The 22,567-nt window shown below is 36.7% G+C and overlaps 2 protein-coding genes and 1 long non-coding RNA gene across 6 annotated transcripts in view; 2 read left to right on the forward strand and 1 right to left on the reverse strand.

The window, feature by feature from the left end:
• LOC121998447 (peptidyl-prolyl cis-trans isomerase CYP40-like) overlaps positions 1-4,364 on the forward strand; it is a 46,145-nt gene extending 41,781 nt beyond the window's left edge. For 2 of the 3 annotated variants that reach the window (XM_042553382.1, XM_042553386.1), the window contains exon 9: positions 4,217-4,364. In XM_042553382.1, the coding sequence (XP_042409316.1) occupies positions 4,217-4,349 (133 nt within the window). In that variant the 3' untranslated portion in view covers positions 4,350-4,364. The remainder of the gene's footprint in view (positions 1-4,216) is intronic. The other variant, XM_042553385.1, reaches the window with a different exon arrangement.
• On the reverse strand, positions 428-961 carry LOC121998449. The gene is made up of 3 exons (XR_006116502.1): positions 940-961; positions 631-874; positions 428-502 (listed from the first exon to the last, which is right to left on the reverse strand). It is a non-coding gene; the product is annotated as an uncharacterized LOC121998449 (long non-coding RNA).
• A 671-nt stretch (positions 4,365-5,035) lies between the features above and the next one.
• The window catches only part of LOC121998448, a 28,362-nt gene continuing 10,830 nt past the window's right edge, over positions 5,036-22,567 (forward strand). The window contains exons 1-5 of one of the 2 annotated variants that reach the window (XR_006116501.1): positions 5,036-5,446; positions 6,461-6,556; positions 6,641-6,822; positions 8,417-8,486; positions 8,579-8,670. Coding sequence is in view for 1 of the 2 variants with exons in the window: in XM_042553387.1 (XP_042409321.1) it covers positions 5,259-5,446 (188 nt within the window). In the remaining variant the exon portion in view is untranslated. Of the gene's footprint in view, positions 5,447-6,460; positions 6,557-6,640; positions 6,823-8,416; positions 8,487-8,578; positions 8,671-22,567 lie in introns of those variants that run through there. The other variant, XM_042553387.1, reaches the window with a different exon arrangement.

Genomic DNA, 22,567 nt, shown 5'->3' on the forward strand with positions numbered 1-22,567 from the left:
TCTACACTCCATTTACTGCTACTAAGCAACATTTATCTGTTAGCTCAGAAAGTAAAATAACAAATAGAAAACATCTTCATCGTGGATCGATAGTTTCAAGAAAGTCCCATGTGTAAATTATGAATAAACATCTTCGATTATAAGCTAATTCAGAGAGGCCAAAATAGAACAGTTTTTGCGTAAGCAAACTAACGAGCTTTTCTTGCTGTGGTCAGCTCCTTTAGTTGAATATTCATGAATGCTCACCCTGTTCTACTCCAGACCTGTAACTCATATTTACACATCATAAGCAACTTTTGCTAAATAGCATCGACATTCATCATCACCGAGATAATTTTATTACAAAAATTGACTGCAATAAGCATGTAGGAAAATTTTAAAACCCCCAAATGAGGAAGATTGCTCTAGATGTATAGATGCATGTGTTTGTTTAACCTAAATAATGAATCTTGATATCCATGTTGAAGTTCCTTTCGCAGTCATCCACCTATTGTTTGTTAATCTGACATAAATAAAATGAATGTAACAACCGATGAACTTCTAATGAATACCAATGTCAACAAACAACAAGTAGTAGAAGATAGTCAACAAAACTTGAAAGTCAAATTACATAAAGCAACATGAACTTACTGGCGAAGGCTTCATTTTAGCGAGGTTCACATTACAGAGGGCTAGTGTGGCAAGCAAAGCAGCCAGTCAGGGAGCTTAAACGACCACTCTTGCAGAAGAACTTGGTGTTTTTGGCAGTCGCTGCTACCCGGTTGGTTCGTCTATCAGCCACTGCATTTCGCATTTCCTCGGCTTTCGTCTGAGCTGATCTAAGTTTGTTCAGAATTTTCCCCATAGAGGAAGATCTTTTCTTTTCCAGTTTCATCTGCAACAAGATATATTGAATTACAAAACAATTTAATGAGGATAACTACACAAGTTCTGAATCACCTCTAATTTCCTAATCTCTGTCCTCCGCCTTTGCGTTCTGTAAGTTCTCCCATGCTGCGATATTGGCTTTTCCCTTTTACACCTTTCCAAAGTTTTGGAGAATGGTCAGATAATAATGACACTTGCTTTCAAGCAAGAACCATTGCCATGGTTGTCCATAGATATTGCAAGGGAATCAAGTGAAATTGGAGGTAAAACAGAGATAGAGGTGTTACTTTGACGTGAAGTTTTTGTTGGGAGTAAACCCGTTACAATCTGTGTGATTGTCTCAAAAGTTCTTTTCCACGCTTCTGATGCGTACCAGAGTCACATGGACTTATAATCAAGTAGGTTTGAGCAGATAATCTCAAACTGTCGACTCTAGCGAGCCGAGCCACGCGCCGAGTAGGTGAGTTGTGGACACCGTGAGTTGTCGAGCGGCGTCACGTTGCTGCTGAGAGTTGCTGACAGGACGTCGAGTGCTACAATACGAACTCAGAGTGGATGCCGAGTTCAGCAGAGCGCTGTGTCCTTAAAATAGATTCGGCCCTTTCGCAGTGCTCAGAGGATTAGGTGGATGTATGTTTCCAGGATAAAACGACAGGATCACGAGCACAACCGAGCACTGGTTGTCGTGACGATCTGAATTAGATCTGAAAACTATTACTATTTCTATCGGCAAAAGAAGTGCACAACAGAAGGGAGGGAAACATGGGGATTCAAGGAGGAATGGAAGCACGTGCTCACTTGTGCTCTTCTCACACAACGCTCATTTGAGCTTTTCTCACACAAAGCTTACTTGAGTTTTTCTGTGCTTTTTCTTCATTCTTCTTAAGGGTCTTATATAGACCTTGTCTGTTCTTGCCAACAAGTTGGCTTGCAAGCACAACGAGCAAACAACGTTGTGGCTTGCATGCTTGCCAACGAGCAAGCCACGCTGTGGCTTGCATGCTTGCCAACAAGCAAACCACATGCTTGCCAACGAGCAAGACACGTTGTGGCTGACCTGCTTGCCAACAAGTCACAACGTGGCTTGCATGCAAGCTTGCCACATGGCTTGCAGGTAAGCTGGCGACCTTCCTTGTCTTGCATGCTGGCCAAACCTCTCAAATGTCTTATATAGATATTGTCTGTTCTTGCCAACAAGTTGGCTTGCAAGCACAACGAGCAAGCCACATGCTTGCCAACGAGCAATCCACGTTGGGGCTGGCATGCTTGCCAACAAGCCACAACGTGGCTTGCATGTAAGCTTGTCACATGGCTTGCCGGCAAGCTGGCGACCTTCCTTGTCTTGCATGCTGGCCAACAAGTTGTCTTACGTGGACATATCATGTCCTGACCGATTTTATGAGCAATGGGGTTCACAAAAAGACCCCTCGAGTTGATGTTATCCGGACCCTGGATTCTCATCCCTTTTGTTCCAAATCAGTCGGGAAGCTTCACTTTCTTTGTGGGACTGAAACCCACACGTCATGTTTCCATTCAAATTTTTCCAACAATTTTCTGTCTCAGCAATTCCTCAAGCAGAAGTATTTGCCTCCAGTCTTTTTCTTCCATTCTATAAAGCTCGATGAACGCCTGTCAGATCCCCGTGAGATTTGTTTTTTGGACCATCTAGTTACAGTGACCTGATCATCGACTTGCACATCCCGAGCCTCAAATTTTGAGAAATGGTTCTCTAATTCTTCGAGGACAGGAGTTGAGGCAGAAGGGGAAAACTGACTCTCTTGGGGTGAGGATGGAGGGCTTCTCTCATCTGTGTTGCTACATCCTTCGTAAAAACTGAGATTGATGCAAATTATAAAATGAAAATCTTGATTATTAGAATATTAAAATCTTCTTAGCCCTGGGCATGGTTGAGTTAGTTTCTGTATGATAGATATTACTATAATGGATAAGGAATTGAATCTCGATAAAGTTAAGAAAAATATCCTCTCCCGTAGTGGTCAACTATAGTTTTTGGATGTATCAGGAGCCGACCGTGTGGGGCCATTGGATGGTGAATTTCGCCTTTTACTACAGTAAATTAAATGTACCAACTAGCATGGGCAAAACATCTCACTTTGCTTGTAGACATGCGGAACTTGTTCCCATCAACTAAATGTACTCCATGTTTAGGAATTTGTGTGAACATCACAGCAAGGTCGATTTCTATGATGCTCGTGACTTCTGTGAACATGGCAACAACTTTAGACAGTTCTCATGAGGCTTTTATGCATTGACAACAATTGCAACGATGTCGGAGTGTTTGAGCAAGGCTTTTGCAATGTTGGCACTATTGCCATGGCATCAAATCCTTCATGCAAGATTCACGGGCTTCACATGGTTGGTGACAAGGTGTGATACTCCCATCAGTTGACCATGATGAAGTCTAGTATAGGGTTTGCGACTACAACTACTATAAGGTAATAGCCTCTTCTCTCTTTGTTTCTCTTTTGACCGTCGTCTCATCCTCATTGCTCATCCATGTATTTGCGTCGCTGCAACACCAATTTATCTCGTTCAGGTGGGGTAGCAAAATCTTAACTTGGAACGAATTTCAGACCTTGGTTATGACAACATAGCAATTTTAAAAATAGATGGAATCCGAAAGTATTGCAATTTCCCTAGATTTTTATTTGAAAATGAAAATTTTGCATATGGTTTGGACCGACTTTGTATCTTATTTAATATTATTTATAATAATATAATATAAAACTAAAATCAAATTTTATATATTACTTATATGATACTTATATATCATCATTTTAGTATATTGTTAGTATTGTGGCATCACATATGGGCATATAAAAGTTCATTAACCAAAGAAATGTCGAGAGCCAAAAAGGGAATTTGAGAAGCAAGAAGTGCTTTATTGTTTGCTTCATGAAAATTCATACTCCAATAATTCAAGTTGTTATGAAAAGACCAATAGAAATTAGAGTTTTCTTTTAACCATATGAATTTTAAAAACGGATAAGAATTTGAGAAGAGAAAATATCTAGAATAAGGATATAGTTTCATCCGTAAACTTGGCATAATAATTAAATATATAATTATGAAGAATTTGAACGCAATAGAATTATCATTGTTCTTCATATAGAGTTCGTCAATTCAACAATTCTACGAAAAAAAAGGAGAAGAAGCAAATGTTCCAGAATGTTCCCGACCTCTGCCAAGTCAGATGCTTCAACTGAGGCGATCCAAATGTTAGATTTCTTAGGAGTAGAAGCATACTTTTATTCTAATTGAATTCTTTGAAGAAAGTCTTCTCTTTGTAATTAAATTAGCTGAGGGTATCCCATTTCCCTATTTGCAGGATAAAATTGTCTGAAAAGTCTGCTCTGAATTCTGTGGACGAATTTCTTAGTACATTTCCTATATTTGCTTCAAATGTTTTGATCAATCCCTCCATATCCATGGAGCCGGCACTAAGAGGGCAGCTAAGATAACGGATCTATCTTTTTTTCAAATGTTTTGATCAAAGTATAGAAAATTTGAGGTACACGATTATTTACTTGTCAGAGGGTCTAATTTTTTTTTCTTAATCTGATGATACACTTTTCAGCAGGCAAGTATGCAATCGGGGAGAAGTCAAATTTTCGGATACCTTGGTACCATGAAGAGGAAAAAAAAAAAAAAAATTCCAGATCAATATCTTTTTCCTAAACTTTTGACGTTCATCTGTAATTCTGGCATTTTAGTGATGTAATATCTTTTGGGATTCCTGTGGTAGTGTTGCAATCCAGCATGGCTTTATTTATTTATGAGGAACATAAAAACGAAATTTAATAATTTAAATGAAAGAAAAATGAATCTGTTTTCACTTTATTTCATCTATTTTTTTTGTTTGTTGTGTTTGTCATCATCATCAAAGTTTATTTGTTTCAACTATTGAAAGTGTATTATGCAAGAAAATTTCATTTGTTTTTGTGAGATGTTTTTATCTTTTATTTTCATTCAAGTTTAATAGAAATTTCAAAAAATTGGATAAGCAAAATTAATCACTTTAAAGCTGTCTTTTCGGAATACTAAATGAAACTTAACTGTAGATATTTTACATCATGTGGATTGTGGATACATAAAGCCAGTTGCATTCTAACTGTCGATTGCATCATCGACTACCACGAAACACACTAACCAATCCACTACACGATCACGACTCGTAATGACTCCGAGCCGCTCTGGGTTTTATCGTGACCCCGTCACCGTTTGAACGGGCTCTAACTTTATATCCCTAGTCGTCGCATGGCAGCGGCCCGTACTCTGCGCTGCTCTCCTCCTCTGCCCATCTTCGCTTCGCGTTCGGACCCGCACGCACGAGGCAACACCTGATCCGGCGCTTTCTACCTTTCACTGCCATGGCCGCTGCGTCGACCACGACTTCGTCCCTTCCCGACGCCGCCGAGAAGGTTACCGCGCCTTATGGCTCTTGGAAGTCCCCGATTACCGCCGACGTCGTCTCCAGTTCTTGCAAGAAGCTCAGAGGCATGGCCGTCGCCGGAGACGGCCAGCTTGTTTGGATCGAGACTCGGCCTGACGAAGGAGGGTTAGTGGAGGAGGGTTTACCTTTCGATTTGCTATAATTTGGTTATCATTCGAGATCGTGTGAAGCATTTCTAGTTTATCTTTAGCATGTGATCTTAATTTTTATTCGAAACCCTTTCGATGCCGTATGGATATAATTGAAGATTCAATAGTCAACTAAGTGACTTGCAGTGTGGTCGCGCAATAAGGCCTAGATAAGGCAATACACTAGAACTTGAACGGTGAAAAAAAAAAAATCTCTACAAATTCTTGGTACTTGACCTCACATTTACTGTTAATCACTAAAGACTGACTGCTCTTTCTATAAGTGGTTTAAGAAAGTGGCATTTGGATTTACGATGGTTCCCCACTTTGTAACAAAGTGTTTATTTCCTGTGTATGGTTTGTTTGGAATATCTGCAGAATTGGCAACATACATTAGTATAGTTCCACAACCTAGATGTGATTTTCAAACATTCTTAAGGCTATTAAGGAGTCAAGAACTGGCTTTAGTGTGCTAGAAGAAGCCTTGCCTAATTGAATGCTAAGCTTTTGCATCACTTGTTTATTAGACTCAAGGAGGTAGGGGTGGGCTAGTTCATTCTCAAATCAAGAAATTAGGTGATGGTAGGATTTTGCACTGATATTGGCATGATGTAGCTTTGTTCAACAAGAATAACTTGGCGCTTGTGGCTCCAAAACTGCCAACAAATGGGACTGGTATTAAGTTACAAATCATAACAATGCCCTATACACATAAATTGTCTTTATGTCTTCATTTTCTCATCCCAACTACTTTTTCTTAATTAGCTTGCTTTGTGTATGAATAGTTGATGGTATCATATTATTAATTTCTTTTCTCCATTTTCTCATCCCAACTACTTTTCTTCATTAGCTTGCTTTGTGTATGAATAGTTGATGGTATCATATAATTAATTTCTTTTCAGGGTCTGTTTACCTTCTGTACCTATTTGATTGGATGAGTAAATACCACTCATTATTGTGTAATTTTTTAATTTAAGTTGCAATTGTCAAGTACCAACTTTCAGTTTCCAAGTTGAGGACAATCTAAATTCAAAATCATCCCACCGATTGGATGCCTCTCTCTACGTCATTTTTTCTTATAAATAATGTATGACATTCTAGAAAACTCAAGTTAACATTGCAATTGCTCACATGTTTGTCATCGGAACTACTAACTACATTATGCATTTAGGCGCGTTGTGCTTGTTAAGGAATCAGCAAGTATGGAAGAAAAACCAATGGTTATCATACCTCCAGAGTTTGCATCAAGGACGTTGGCCAAAGTGTTTGGTGGCGGTGCTTTTGCTGTACTGGACGATACAATTATTTTCTCAAACTACAAGGATCAACGGTTATACAAATTAACTATTGCAAGTATGACTATTACTCCTCTTTGTTGCCTTATTGGTCCTTTTAGATGTTTCTCTGCTTTTGGTTTAAAGGCTTTTAACGGGAGGCATTTTCGTGGATGAAAAACTAAACATGAACTTGAAAAGTGATTATGTCAGTGTGTTGGTTTACTTACTCCATAGAAGGATACAAAACACCACATAGAACAAACTGGGAAATTGTCATTAGAGCTACCATGATTTGTGTAAAAACTTTTTACCTTTTTCTGTATTTATGGTGCATCAAGCAGAAAAAGGTTTCCTACTTATCTCACACACTAATACTACTATTTCTTATTTATTTTAATTGTTTGATAAATAGTACAAGATATTTCTGTTCACTTCTAGCAGGTTCTGCACCAATTCCAATTACCCCCGACCAAGGTTTAAAATTTTGACCCGTGCTGAGATTTCGGTCCTGGATTGAAATGATACGGTTTCGGTATCGTATCGTGTTGTGCCGATATAGTTTCGGTATTTTTTAAATATAAAATATATTAATTAAAAACTAAAATATTTAACATAAATATTTAAAAAATAAATAATATAAAAAATAATCTTAAAAAAAAGGAAAAGATATGAAAATAGATAAATAGATAAATAAAAATTTTATTATAATTTTTAAATTAAAATAAATGAAATATAAAATTAATTAGATAATTTTATTAGGATTTAATAAAATCTCTTTAGATTACCTTCATCATAGCTAGGAGTTGATTAAAATAATTAACCTAAGTTTAATTAAAAAAAAATCTAAAATTCGACACCATTCACGAGCCCGCACGACTTCGGTGTTGTCGTGGGGTTGCCCGACTAGCCATGACCGCGGGGATTGTGTGACTCCTTCAATGCGACCGCGTTGGCCGTGCTACCCCTATGTAGTGATTGCAGGGTCGCACGATGCCTCCGCGGCGACAGCGGAAGGGTTATGCGACCCCTCCACTGCCGTCGCAGGGTCGAGTGACCCTTCCGCTGTGACCATGGGGTCGAGCAACACGTCGCACCTATCGCGGGTTTGGTGCCGAGGTCATGCCGGTGCCGGTCGTCGAGCGGAACGAGATGTTTTGCCCGTTTCGACCGTCTCGGCACGACACTTTAAACCATGCCCCCGACTATGGTGGAACTTTAGTCTGCGATGCCGATGGCAGTTATGATCCTCACTTTAATCGCTATCTTACTGTCATGGAAGGTCTTTTACAATCTAGTTTAGAAACCCTTTTTGCTGGACATTTTGGAAGTCAAAATTTCGTTTTATAAATCAACTGTTTATCTTCTATTGGTACATGTTTTCTGTTGTTGATTATTTGATTGACCAAACACTGCTCGCTTACTGATTCTCCAGCAAAATTTTTTCTACATGTCTCCGTACTCCCTAAACTACAGATGATCATGCTACAAGTTGCCTTGTGTTTTTTTTGAATTTGCTGATTCCTGTATGTTCTTGCTAGTAAATAGTGTGCCTATTTTATGGAAAAAAACAATATGTTATTTTAATCTTTTCTGACATGAGCTAATTATTCACAATTTTTGTGTTATATTTCACGTCAACCAATATTCACTTTTTTTCTGTCGCTTTGAAGGTAGCTGATTTGTCTCTTTTGAGGTCAGAAACTCACAAGTTTGAATCCCACTACCTTGATAATCTTGTTGGTGAGTACATTTTGTTGAATTAGATTGTTGAGCACATTTTGACTGCAATGGACAATACACGTATGGTTTATCCTCTATTCTGCTACTTACAGGAGATGAGAAGGCTTATCTTGAACGGTCTCCCATTAACCATGTCATAAGTTTAGCTGCCCAGTGATTTTGTTCCAAGGCTTAGATGATAAGGCATTAATTTAAACTTCCACTTTTATTAGCAATTCTGATTATTTGACAAATCCATGACCCCTCAAATCCTGACTTCTGATTTTGTATGCAGGTTGTGCCACCTGATCAGGCTCGTATGATACACAAGGCTCTCAAGGACAAGGCCTTGCCTGTTGCTTTAGTTGAATACGAAGGAGAACAGCGTGGGTTCAGAAAGGTGATCCATGTAGACTTTGATTTCACTTTCAGGCTTTGAGTTGCTGATACATTTATTTTTGCCACAGGCCGAGAACATCAAATTCACACTGGAACAAAAGATGGTATTCTTTGCTCGTTTAGTTGGGCACTTCGAAGTTGCAGATCCTATTACTCCGATCAAAATTGATAACTTTGATTAGTATGCTAGCAGTAATTTTAATTATATTATGTAAACGTCCATAGAGAAATTAACTGACCTCGAAAAGTTATGGAAAAAAAAAAAATGCAATTTGATGTTCATGATGTAAAAGTGAGACGATCCAGAAATAGCATGTTATAATGTGGTTATGAAGTGTTTATAAACATAAACTTTTGTCATGTTGTAAACATGTTGTAAACATAAACTTTTGTCATGTGGATCGAACAATTATTCTCCTTCCATGATCCATAAAACAACAAACTAAAGGCCTATGATTCCTTTTCATCCACATAAGAGTTGATGAAGCTTCCAACTTTATAGAAGAGGTTTTACATAGCTAAAGCAGATTGTTTGTGTTTTTAATCATCATCAAAGTTCATTTGTTTCAACTATTTTAAAGTGGGTTATGCAAGAAAATTTCATTTGTTTTTGTGAGATGTTATTATTATCTTTTATTATCTGTCAATTTTATTAGAAATATGAAAATAAAAAATCCTTTACCTATATTTCTTCAAATGGATAAGCGCAATTAATCACCTGTATTTTTGGATTATTAAATAGGATAAAAATTTAAAAAGTCCCTTTCACTTTTGCACTGTTAAATAAAACTCGCCTAATCGTATGATAGTTTATATTGTTGCATTTTAACTATCAATTGCATCAACGTAACGTCGTCTACAGTGAAACACTTAGCTTTTTTAAAGATTTGTTAAGTTAAAAAAGTTTTAAAAAAACACTATAATGAGCGTGGAGATAAATTTTTAAGGTTTTAATTCAAGAGTATATTTAATTTTTTAAATCTATTTTTTTTCTTAGAAATAGTGTCATTAATCATTGAAAAAATATGTAACTTTTTAAAATCACTAAATATTTTATTTAATGGTTAAATTATGCACCTTTCTTTTAAAAATAAATATATTTTATAAGTTAAAAAATTACACTATAATTAAATTAAAATTCATAAGTTAATTAAATATTAAATAAAAAATATTAAATTAAATTAAATTAAAAATCATAAGTTTATTAATTACAATTACAAATAAATTAAATTAAAGATGAGAATTAATTAAAATAATATGTAAAAATTATATAGAGATATAAATAAAAAAAATAATAAATAAAGATATATGATTTATAATATATGATCTATAAAAAAAATTGTATAAAGGTTTTTTTGATTGTGGATAGAATAGTATGTTTTTTTAGATGGGGTATTTATGTGACGTATTGAAACTAGGGGTGATCGTGGATCAAATTAGTTTTGTCATTGGGATAAAAAATTATCCGGCTTTACTAGATTAGATAATGCAATATTAAAATCCTACATCCGACCCTATATCCGGCGGTTCTTATGTATTAGATATTCAGCAGTTTGTTAGTTATTTGGATATTCGACCCTATATCCAATGAAATATAAAATATAAATATAATAAAAAAATAAAATATTTTAAAATGATAATAGACATTACTCATTATATGTTGTAGTAGCTAATCGACAGTAACCACTACAATGTATAACAGCTTTTATGAACAATTTATTGTATTTAATTAAATAAACAAGGTAATTAATGGAGTATTCACATTATTAAGTTTAATATATGTGTTTATTATGGAGTTATGAGATATGAAACAATGGGCTGAAGAAGGAGATTGTGGATTAATGGAGGAGACATGAGATGGGATCGAGTCCTTGGACGTTACACCGCTCTTTTTCACTTGCACTCGAATCATTAATACATTAATTTTCCTCTGTCGATCTCCAAATCTACACGACGTTTGTGAATATTTCATTAGTATAAGTGAGATAGTATTTTGATTAGGGATGATCATGGATCGGATTGGTTTGGTTATTCGGATAAAAAATTATCCGATTTTATTAGATCAGATAATATAATATCAGGACCTTACATCCGGTCCTATATCCGGTGGATTTATTTTTTTCGATTCGATTTGGATCGATATGAGTAGGTTGGTCGATTTAACGGATTGATTGCTCACCCCTAAATGAAAGTTAAAAAATTTATAAAGAGATTTAATTATTATGGATGTCCTAAATATTCTCAATGGGATAGTCGTGAGAGCCGTCCAGATGGATTTTAGTTTTTGTTTTTTAACTGAAAAGATGAATGAACAGCAGCCAACACATTTCGAACTCAAAGTTATAGTAAAGTTTATTATTTCCCCATGGTGGCTCTTATTATTTTGTCATACCCCTCTCACCTTTGAATCTTAAATTAAAAAGAAAAACTGATTTTTCTTTATTTAAACCGAACCAAATCTAACAAAAAAATAATTGAAAACTCAAAAGTCCCCTAAAATTTTTTTTTTAAAAAAATTATGTCATTAATAATATGATCATCTTCTAAAATTGTCCATATATGTATTTATATATTTTAAAATTTTATATTTTAATAAAAATTAATAAAGTTTAAAAAACAAAAGAAAGTTATTATAAAGTTAAACGAACGTTTTGTTTATTTATTTTTAATATTTTTTCAATAGCTAATTATAAAGATAAAAATGAAACAAAAATAAAAATTAAATAAGTAAAAAATAAATAAAAATTTTTTGGTGTTGTTTTGATTAAATCATCACCGCCCTAGCACTGATTCCATCAAAATATCATTACCTTGGTGTTGATTACACTACTTTGGTGTTGATTTTCGAGAATTAGCACCATTGCAGAGTTATTATTCAAAGATTAGAATCAATGAAATCTATTGATCTCACAAATGGTGGTGCTGATTTTTTAATTTAGTATCATGATGGTGCTGATTTCTAAAGTTCAATACTACTGTAGTGCTGTTATTCGAATATCAAAACTAATGTGAACTATTGATTCTATAAAATAATGGTGTTGGTTTCCAAGGATCAATATCACTGTGATGTTATTCGAATATCAAGACCAAAGTCTGAAACTTTAAAATCATTTTGAACACCTTCAAGTTGGCAACTCAAGCATTTGGACTCCGTGACACTTAAAAAATCTATTGAACTTGAAATAAGTCAAATCAGAATTTACTAGATCCATCAATGAGTTTTAACCAAAATATATTGATAAACCTAGACAATATGGATGTCTAAAAAAATTACCATGCACTAGAAGAGGATAGTGTAAAGAATGTATTTATGGTATGAAATCCTAGTTCTAAAACTCCTACAAGAAGTTATGGGTAGGTGGCCATTGTCTTAAAGTCTTAAACTCTAAAAACCTTTTGAGCACGATTAAGAATACTTTTAAGTTGATAACTGAGGGCACATTTGGACTCCTAGACACTACAAAAGCCTATTGGACTTGAAATGAGTCCAATCAAACATTGTTAGATTACTACAAGAAAAGCTGCAATCAACAATAGTTAAAGGACAACAATTTTGAGGGAAAATCATTATTTTAGAGTCTTTAACAATGATTTTAACAAAAATCATTGTCTTTTTATGTTTTGTTTCAACAAAGACAACTTTTTTTGAAAAACCATTGTCTTTTAGCGTTGTTTAGAGGGGCTACGACAACGAATTTTTAAAACTGTTGTGTTTAACTATTGTTACAAGGGCTACGACAACAGTTTTTCCGACCATTGTCTTTTTTTTTTTCATTTTTTTGGGTTTTAAAACAATAGATATTTTGGTTAAAATATTAGTTTTCTTAAACCTATATATTTCACAAAGTCTCGAGCGGCAAAAAAACCCCTTCATTCATCAAAGACCCGCCTTCTATGTCAAAGATTCACCTCCATCGCCCCGACGCTTCTCCTGCAACTCGACGGTGAGGCGTTCGACTCCCGCAACTCGACGGTGAGGTGTTCGACCCTTCACTACGACTCCTCTCACATTCTTCGACTTCTTGGCCTGGCGCTGATGAGACTCCTCTCACGGTCAGACTGATTTACCTTCGCCTTCCTTCGCTTTGCCCCGATGACATTCCTCGCAGTGGCGTGCTCCACTCCTCTAACTCTAAGCCCCTCCACATCTCCTCTCCCTTGTCGTCGCTACTCGCCGTCTCCGCAAAGGAAGCGATTACTCGCCTCCCGTGAACTCTGCTGCCAGAAGATGTATGCTCCAGATACCTCTGCATAAATCGATCTTTCACAAGATTAGTAATAATTCTAACTCAATATAACCTAATTAGCCTTTTGTATAATTTCTAAATCAACAAATTTCAATAAAGTTTATGTGTTCAACTTTAATCCTGCTTCCATCTGAAGAGTATATGGAATATTTAGAAATAGGAATGTCTTTCATTTAAGCATCTACTTTTGTAGGAATATAAATATTTTTTTAACGATGATCAAATGTGTAAATCTTAATGACTTAGAAAAGTCGACTCTCGAAAAATCCTAAAATCATAGTAATTTAATTTCTTTTTAATGGCTTGATGATTTGAACAAGCTAACTTTATGGATGGATATAAGTTTTCTCAAGATGAATTGGAAAATATGAAATTGATGATACAAAGTAATATTTACAAGTATTTAAGTATTTTACTGGAAGGACGAGAACACTTTGAAGAGGAGGCTTTGGCTAAGATTGGAAAGAAAGTATCTGACAAAGAATATTCTACTGAAGGTACCATGGATTTTTATGTTATAGATTTGTTGGTACTCTAAGGTAGTTTTGATGTGATCAACCAAATCAGGTTAGGTCCTGTTTGTGTTTGACCTTTGTTAAATATCAACTCCAACCCAAATAAAGGATAAAACTTATCCAATAAAAGATAAGAGTTATAGATAAGATTTGCTATTTAATTATTTATTTTTCTAATAGATAAAGATGACGACTTGGTAAAAGATAAAATTAAATGTGTGGTCAAGAGTTTTTTTTCTCATTTCATGGATAAGAATTAGAATGTCAATGGTTAGGATTTAATTTAATTGAACGGTCCAGATTGTATGAAGAGTACTATAAATACTCTACCTTTTATTTAGTTTCAATCAATCAAGTATCAATTTGTGAGTTAAAGTTTTTTGTTTTTCTTCTTTGTCTTAGAATTGTGAGTGATCCACAAAAAGGGTGTTGTAGTGTTGTTATTGTTAGTGTAAGACAAGTAATTTATTTACTTGTTTGTTGGTCCAATTTTCAACAATTGGTATCAGAGCCAGGTTAATCAGGGATTATTCTTGGTGGAGCTATCTTAGATTGTGAGGAGTTTTATGCTTTACAAGTTTTTTAATCAAACTTGTTTGGTATAATCAAAGCTTTTCGACGTGATGGGGGACCTTCAAGTAGTAGGAGGTATCAAGAAGCTCAACAACAAAAACTACAACACGTGGGCAACATGCATGGAGTCTTACCTACAAGGTCAAGATCTTTGGGAGGTTGTTGGTGGTAGTGAAGCTACGCAGCCGGCAGAAGACACCAATGACATTTTGCGAAAATGGAAGATTAAGGCAGGTAAAGCAATGTTTGCCTTAAAGATCACAATTGAAGAAGAAATGTTGGAGCACATCCGAGATGCCAAAACACCAAAGGAAGTGTGGGATATCTTTGCTACACTTTTTTCAAAGAAGAATGATACAAGATTGCAACTTCTGGAGAACGAGCTATTATCAATAGCGCAATGTGACAAGACGATTGCCCAATACTTCCACAAGGTGAAGTTGATATGTCGCGAAATTTCAGAGCTAGATCCATCAGCTCCTATTGGGGAAGCAAGGATAAAAAGAATAATTATTCATGGTTTGAGGCCAGAATATCGAGGATTTATTGCTGCTATACAAGGATGGCCAACACAACCATCGCTTCTTGAATTTGAAAATTTACTTGCAGGTCAAGAAGCTATGACTAAGCAAATGGGAGGACTCTCACTAAAAGATGAAGAAGAAGCGCTCTACACCAACAAAAATAAAGGCAGCTTCAAACGGCACACTGGTGGATCTAAAAAGGATGGCGACAAAGGAAAAAACTATCATGGGAATGGAGGCTCTCGTCCAGGGGGAGCCTCGAAGAATTATGGTGATCGTAAAAAATTTTCTGGCGAGTGCTACAATTGTGGGAAGGTGGGCCACATGGCAAAAGATTGTTGGTCCAAGAAAAGGTTCGTTCAAAGCAACACGGCTACTTCCAATTCTAAAGAGAATAGCGAAGATGATTGGGATGCTGAAGCTTTGATGGCTACGGAGGAAAAAGACTTGGCTCTCACAACAACGTCAGAACAGATTGACTACAAAAATGATTGGATCGTGGATTCAGGCTGCTCAAATCATATGACGGGTGATAAAGAAAAATTGCAAAACTTATCTCAATACAAAGGAGCTCGTATGGTGGTTACAACCGACAACTCAAGAATCATGGATAACAAGCAATGGCTGTGGAAGAGGAAATCTTTAGAAAATAACATTGAGAAAGAGAGGACTCTAGAGTTAGAGAGATCCCTCGAAGAGTTAAAGGATCAACTTTCATTAGTTCGCATCGAGTCCAATACTAAAGATGATCTCTTGGCAAAACAAGCAAAAGTGTCGGAGGAAGCAATTGCAGGATGGCGAAAAGCCGAAGCCGAAGCCCTTTCTTTAAAGCAACAACTGGATGATGCTTTACTTCAGAAGAGAACTGCTGAACAAAGAGTAGCCGATAGAGATGTAGCATTAAAAGAATGCATGCAACAGCTTCATGTGACCAAGGAAGATCAGCAGTTCATTGTCAACAATGCCTCCTTGAAGATATCGAGAGAGCAGGAGAAGATTCGCACATTAGAACAGAGGTTAGCAGATACAAATCAGAAGCTCACCGAGTCGGTGGTTGAAATTAGCAACTTGAATAGAATTCTAGTGGTCAAAGAACAAATGCTCAAAGAAATGTGTGAGTCTAAATCGAATGTAGAAGCAAAGCTCACGGAAGAGATGAGTAGACTTGATTCATCTGAGAAACTCATTGCTTCGCTGAAGTATGAGCTATGCATGCTTCAGAAGGAGATTGAGATCAGAAACGAGGAGAGGGAATACAGCCATCGATCAGCAAATGCTGCTCATAGACAACACCTTGGGAGCATTAAGAAGATTGCTAAGCTAGAAACGGAGTGCCAACGATTGCGTATCATGGTCAGGAAGAGGCTGCCGGGACCAACAGCTTTAGCGAAAATGCGAAGCGAGGTTGAGTCCATTGAAACAAGGAAGAGAGCTTCGAGCTCCATGGCTGAAGATTTCCACTTAAAGGATACGGTTCTAGAGGACTGTTATGATCTATCAAGCAAGGGTGCTGTTGCTCTCGTCGATCGACTGCGCACCACTGAAGACGAAAACAAGATTCTCAAAGAGTCACTGACCAACAAAAACAATAACCTACATCAACCAGTTGGTTATGCAGTTCCAATATATTATGACAATCAATCGGCAATTCGTTTGACGGAAAATCCGATCTTTCATGCAAGAACTAAACATGTTGAAGTGCACTATCATTTTATCAGAGAAAAAGTTCTCCAAGAAGAAATTGAGATGAGACAAATCAGGACAGATGATCAAGTTATAGATTTGTTCACAAAAGGCTTGAGCGCCAGCAAATTCAAAAGGTTTCGTGATCAACTCGGCATAGTACAAAGGGTTGGTGTTGAGGGGGAGTGTTAAATATCAACTCCAACCCAAATAAAGGATAAAACTTATCCAATAAAAGATAAGAGTTATAGATAAGATTTGCTATTTAATTATTTATTTTTCTAATAGATAAAGATGACGACTTGGTAAAAGATAAAATTAAATGTGTGGTCAAGAGTTTTTTTCTCATTTCATGGATAAGAATTAGAATGTCAATGGTTAGGATTTAATTTAATTGAACGGTCCAGATTGTATGAAGAGTACTATAAATACTCTACCTTTTATTTAGTTTCAATCAATCAAGTATCAATTTGTGAGTTAAAGTTTTTTGTTTTTCTTCTTTGTCTTAGAATTGTGAGTGATCCACAAAAAGGGTGTTGTAGTGTTGTTATTGTTAGTGTAAGACAAGTAATTTATTTACTTGTTTGTTGGTCCAATTTTCAACAACCTTATGTCTAAGTGTGCAGGAACTAAGGAGCACAGGAAGTCGAGCAAAAGAGGCAGCTAGCGAGAAGGATGACACGAGAGAGAGCCGATGGGCTCGGTGCGTCTGATGGACGAGGTGCTGCGGAAGAGTACATAGGCAGACGAGAAGGAGGCGCGCGACGTTTCCGAGGGACGAGAAGCCAGAGCGAAAGTTTGCTCAAGAAGGCCGGAAGTTGGGTTCGGGTGAGCCGTATTTCGGATGGCTGAAATCACCCAAGTGAGTGGAACCAAAGTGGAATACCCTGATCGAGGAGAGAAAAATCAGAGCAGAAGGCCCGGACTGAAAAAGTCAATTGCTATTGACTTTCTGGTCTGAGCACCCGGAACCACTCCGGGAAATTGGAATCAAAATCTCAGCCAAAATCGACGTGGCACGTACCGTTACATTGGGGATAAAATTTTATCCCATTCCAGGTGCCTGGAACCCTTCCAGGCACCCCAAGCAGGGCTATATAAGTAGCCCTACTTCCGAAGCTAATAACAATAAGAAAAACTAGAAAACAACACGTGTAGGCGCTTCCTGTTTTGTTTAGCTTTCTGATTCTGTGCTTTCATTGGTGTAAAGAAGCTTCTCCTCCTAAAGGAGAAATTAGTACGCTTTCATCTGCCTTAGATTAACAATCTCTCTGGTTATAACCAAGTAAACCTGCTGTGCCTCTGTCTTTTAGTATTTTTTATTATTCTTATGCAAGTATTATTTTAATTAAGCTATAAGTCGGGAAAGGTTTCATTTGCTTAATTTGTGCAGGGCTATTCACCCCCCTCTAGCTGACCGCCAAGGGTCCTAATAAGTGGTATCAGAGCCCAACAGCTTCAAGAGGACTAACCGCCGAACGAAACACACGAGATGACCGGACCGAGCATCTATCCACCGAAGTTCAAGGGGGAATTCACAAGCTGGAAAAAGAAAATGGAGGTATTCTTTAAAACTAATTTTGAATTACTTTTAATAATAAAATTTGGTTTTGTAGCACCTGAAGGTAAAGAAGAATACCAATGGACGAAGAATGAGCAGGCAAACTTCATGGCAAACGGTAAAATAGAGTTCTACCTGTTGAGCGTCTTACCGCCACAAGAAGTCAACCAGATCGGCACCTATGAATCAGCAAAGGATCTTTTGGAGAAGTTTCTTGAGCTACACAAAGGGATGTCCGAAGCCAAGCTCGCAAGACGAGATCTGCTAAGGAACCAATTAAGTAACATAAAATTGGAAGCAGAAGAAACCGTTGCACACCTTCACTCGCGAATGAAGGAACTCATCACCGAACTTACGAATCTAAGAGAAAAGGTAAGCAACCGAGTTCGCTAAGGTACACGCTTAATGCATTTCCTAGAACTACCGAGTGAGTATCATTAGTAGATCCTTACTATATATCTAAAGATCTAGAATCTGTTACCTTAGAGGAAATGTTTTCAACATTTGAAGTCCATGAAACGAGATGTGCAGATCCGAAGAAGGAGCCAAAGCACAACATTGCCTTTAAGGCGAAGATGGATGAACAAAGATTCAGAACCCTCTCTCGATGACGACGAAACGATAATGATGGTAAGGTAATTTAAAAAAATATTTAAATTTAGAAAATCTAATCATCTGCAGAGTAGAAAATGAAGAAGAATCAGATGCTACCACTGTGATGAAGAAGGGCACGTAAAAGACAACTACCCTAAATTTAAGAACAATGACAAGGGAAAGAACAAGAACCCGTCCACATGAACAAGCACAAGATCCCAAAGGCGACGTGGGATGAAACATCGTCCGAATCAGAAATTGAAGCCATCGCGGACTTGCGTTAGCAGCAAGTCATCAAGAAAATGAACACGGAGCAAGCTGATCCAAAATGAGCATCGAGAGCATCAATGAAGGGGGAGTGACATCGAAAGAAGGCAGCAGTTCAGGGGGAGCTTCGGATAATAGGATCGACAAGGTAAGTCAGGTACGATTTCTTCCACTTGATAAGTTATTCAAATTTGTCAAATTACTATCGAAAAATTGTTGCATGTTGGAGAAAGAAAATAAGGAGTTAAAATTAATTTTAGATAAATCTGGCTTATTAGAAGATTTTAATAAATTAAAATTAGAAAATGATAAATTGAAAATACAAATAGAAAACTTAAAAAATCGTACATGCTTAAATGTTCAAATTCAAAATTATAGATTTTGTTAGTTCAGTGTTGTTAGCTGATTCTTATCCTTTGTGGATTATAGATTCGGGAGCAGCCAACCATGTAGCTCGGGAACAAGTTACATTTGTTGAGCACCGTTGGGTACCAACTGGCAACAAGTGGATCTATGTGGGAAACAATGCAAGAGTTGAAATCAAAGGAGTCGGCACTTGCAAACTCAACCTCCGTGGTGGTGAGTTTTATTTCTACATGATGTCCTGTATGCTCCTGAAATTCGACGGAATCTTGTTTCCGTTACATGTCTTCTTGATTTAGGATATTGTATTAATTTTTACAGTCGGTCTGTTGAACTTAAGATTAACTCAGTGTCAATCGGACATGGTTTTTAACAAATGATTTTATGGTTCTTGATGTAGAACTAGATGCCAAATATGCTATTGATGGTTGTTTTTCAAACATTGCTCTAACTAGTGATGCAGATATAACTAATGAGGTTTGACATGCTAGATTAGGACACATAGGACAAGAACGTATGAATCAGTTGGCTAGAGAGGGTCTATTGGGCACTCGGGCTAAGATTCAATTGTCTATATGTGAGCATTGTCTTGCTGGAAAAGCAACTAGGAAACCATTTGGTAAGACTATTAGATCTGAATCAACATTGCAGTTAATTCATTCAGATATTTGTGGTCCAATGAATGTGAAGGCTAGACATGGAGCTTCCTATTTCATTACATTTATTGATGATTTCTCTAGGTTCGGTCATGTGTATTTGATTTCTCACAAATCTGAAGCATTAGATTGCTTCATTCGTTATATGAACGAAGTTGAGAATCAAACAGAATGTAAAGTTAAGACTTTACGCACTGACCGTGGAGGAGAGTATTTGTCTTATTTGTTCAAGACAATATGTAATGATAGAGGGATTATAAGAAAGCTGACATCCCTGGAACTCCACAGCAAAATGGGATAGCTGAAAGAAGAAATAAGACTTTTCTTGAAATGGTTAGGTCTATGATGGCGCAAGCTAATTTGCCTATCTCCTATTGGGGAGATGCATTATTAACTACAGCCTATATACTTAACAAAGTGCCTTCAAAGTCAGTTTCATCTACCCCATATGAACGTTTGACAGACAGAAAACTAGATTTAAGTAATCTGATACCCTGGGGGTCAGCTGCTTATGTTCATAATAGTTCTCATAAGTATGGAAAACTGGGACCTAGGGGTAAGAAATGTATCTTTATAAGATATCATAAGACCTCCAAAGGTTATGTTTTCATAGGTGAGCAACTTGATGGAACCATCTCCGAAATAGACTCGAGAGATGCGACTTTTCTCGAAACAGAGTTTCCAATCAGAGGTGATGTTGATAAAAAATGTTCCTCTATTTGAGGAGGATGAGATATTATCAACAAGAGAGGTGTTAAAAGGGACACCTGAGTCTAGTCAACCGAGTGGGAGTGATATGTCGAGTCATGAGTTGACTTCTCAAAAGCCCAACTTACAGAGAAGTGTTCATAAGATAAAACCTAATAAGAGGTTGATATTGAGAATGAGGCATTGGTTACACTTCCAATTGACGATGACGAACCTCAATCCATTGAGGAAGCATTAGGATGTAGAGTTAGAGAAAAATGGAAAGCTGCATGGTTGAAGAGATGGAGTCCATGATTCAAAATCATGTTTGGGACTTAGTCGATCTTCCTCCAGGCCGAAGGGCTATTGGGAATAAGTGGATTCTCAAAATAAAGAGGAAAGCAGATGGATCGATTAACAGATACAAAGCTCGTTTAGTTGCAAAAGGATATATCCAAATGAAGGGTATTGATTTTGAAGAGACATTTTCTCCCGTAATAAAATTTATGTCAATACAAGTTATTTTGGACTTTGTGGCACATTATGACTTGGAATTACATCAAATGGATGTAAAAACCACTTTCCTTAATAGCGATCTTGACGAAGAAATCTATATGGTTCAGCTAGAAGGTTTCATTGTTGAAGGCCAAGAGCATAAAGTATGTAGACTTAGAAAGTCTATATATGGGCTAAATTAAGTGTCAAGACAATGGAACATAAGATTTAACGAAGTCATTTTATCTTATGGTTTCAAGATGATCAATGAGGATCATTGTGTTTTCCTGAAAAGGGAAAAAAGGAAGTATGTCATTTTATCATTATATGTTGATGATATGCTGATAGCTGGAAATGACATAGGATATGTGAATGAAGTCAAGAAGTGACTGTCATCACAATTTGATACAATAGATATGGGAGAAACTGAATACATCTTAGGAGTGAAGATCATAAGAGATCGTCCTAAAAGACTTTTGGGTCTGTGACAAGAGTCTTACATAAATAAAATGTTACATCATTTCAGCATGTCTAATTGCAACATAGAACATATACCTATTGTGAAAGGTACTATTTTGAGCAAAAGTATGTGTCCTAAAACTCTAGAGGAAATAGCTGAGATAAATAAAAAATTATATGTCAGTGCTATTGGTAGTTTGATGTACACTATGTTATCAAATTGGGCTTGGTTAGCTATGTTGTGGGCTTGGTCAGTCGCTTCCAGTCAAACCCAGGACCGAGACACTGGAAGGATATTCAGATATCTGAAGGCGACAACATATTATTGTCTCTATTTTCAAGGATCAGATATGAGTCTGAAAGGTCATTCAGATGCAGATTGGGGTGGAGACCTGGATGATAGAAAATCCACATTAGGCTATGCATTCTTGTTGAATGGTGGCACCATCTCTTGGAACAGCAAGAAACAAGCTTGTGTAGCTTTGTCGACTATGGAAGCTGAATATGTGGCATGTTCAGCGGCTGTGCAAGAAGCAGTCTGGTTGAGAAGATTTCTGAAGCATATGAAAATTGCTGAGGATAGTGGGAATCCAATAACTGTCTACTATGACAGTCAAGCTGCAATAGCTTTTTCCAAGGATCCCAAATATCATAGCAAAGGCAAGCATATAGAAATTAAATATAATTTTGTAAGGGATATTATGGTTAAAAGAAAAGTGATTCTTGAGTATGTCCCTACACGTGTTTGGCTTGCAGATCCTTTTACTAAGCCAATGACTAAAGAGTCATTTAAAGAATATGTAAAATCTTTAGGACTTCGTAGAATGTAACACTATTGAAATAATAATCAGACTTTGTGTTTTGATGGTGTCATTTGCCATAATTTATTCAGTGTATATATTGTATTTGTTACATTCATATAAGATCTCGGTGAGCATGTTGACAGGTGGAGATTGGTCCACTCACATGGACAATCATCTCTGTTTGTTAAGTACAAATAGGGGTAAAACCGTTACTTATGGAACAACTTGTGTAGCTGAAATTAGAGACAGATCCATAAGTTGAGGTTGCCTTGATAA

The sequence above is a fragment of the Zingiber officinale genome, chromosome 6A, assembly GCF_018446385.1.
Source record: "Zingiber officinale cultivar Zhangliang chromosome 6A, Zo_v1.1, whole genome shotgun sequence".
In the NCBI taxonomy this organism is placed as follows: domain Eukaryota; kingdom Viridiplantae; phylum Streptophyta; class Magnoliopsida; order Zingiberales; family Zingiberaceae; genus Zingiber; species Zingiber officinale.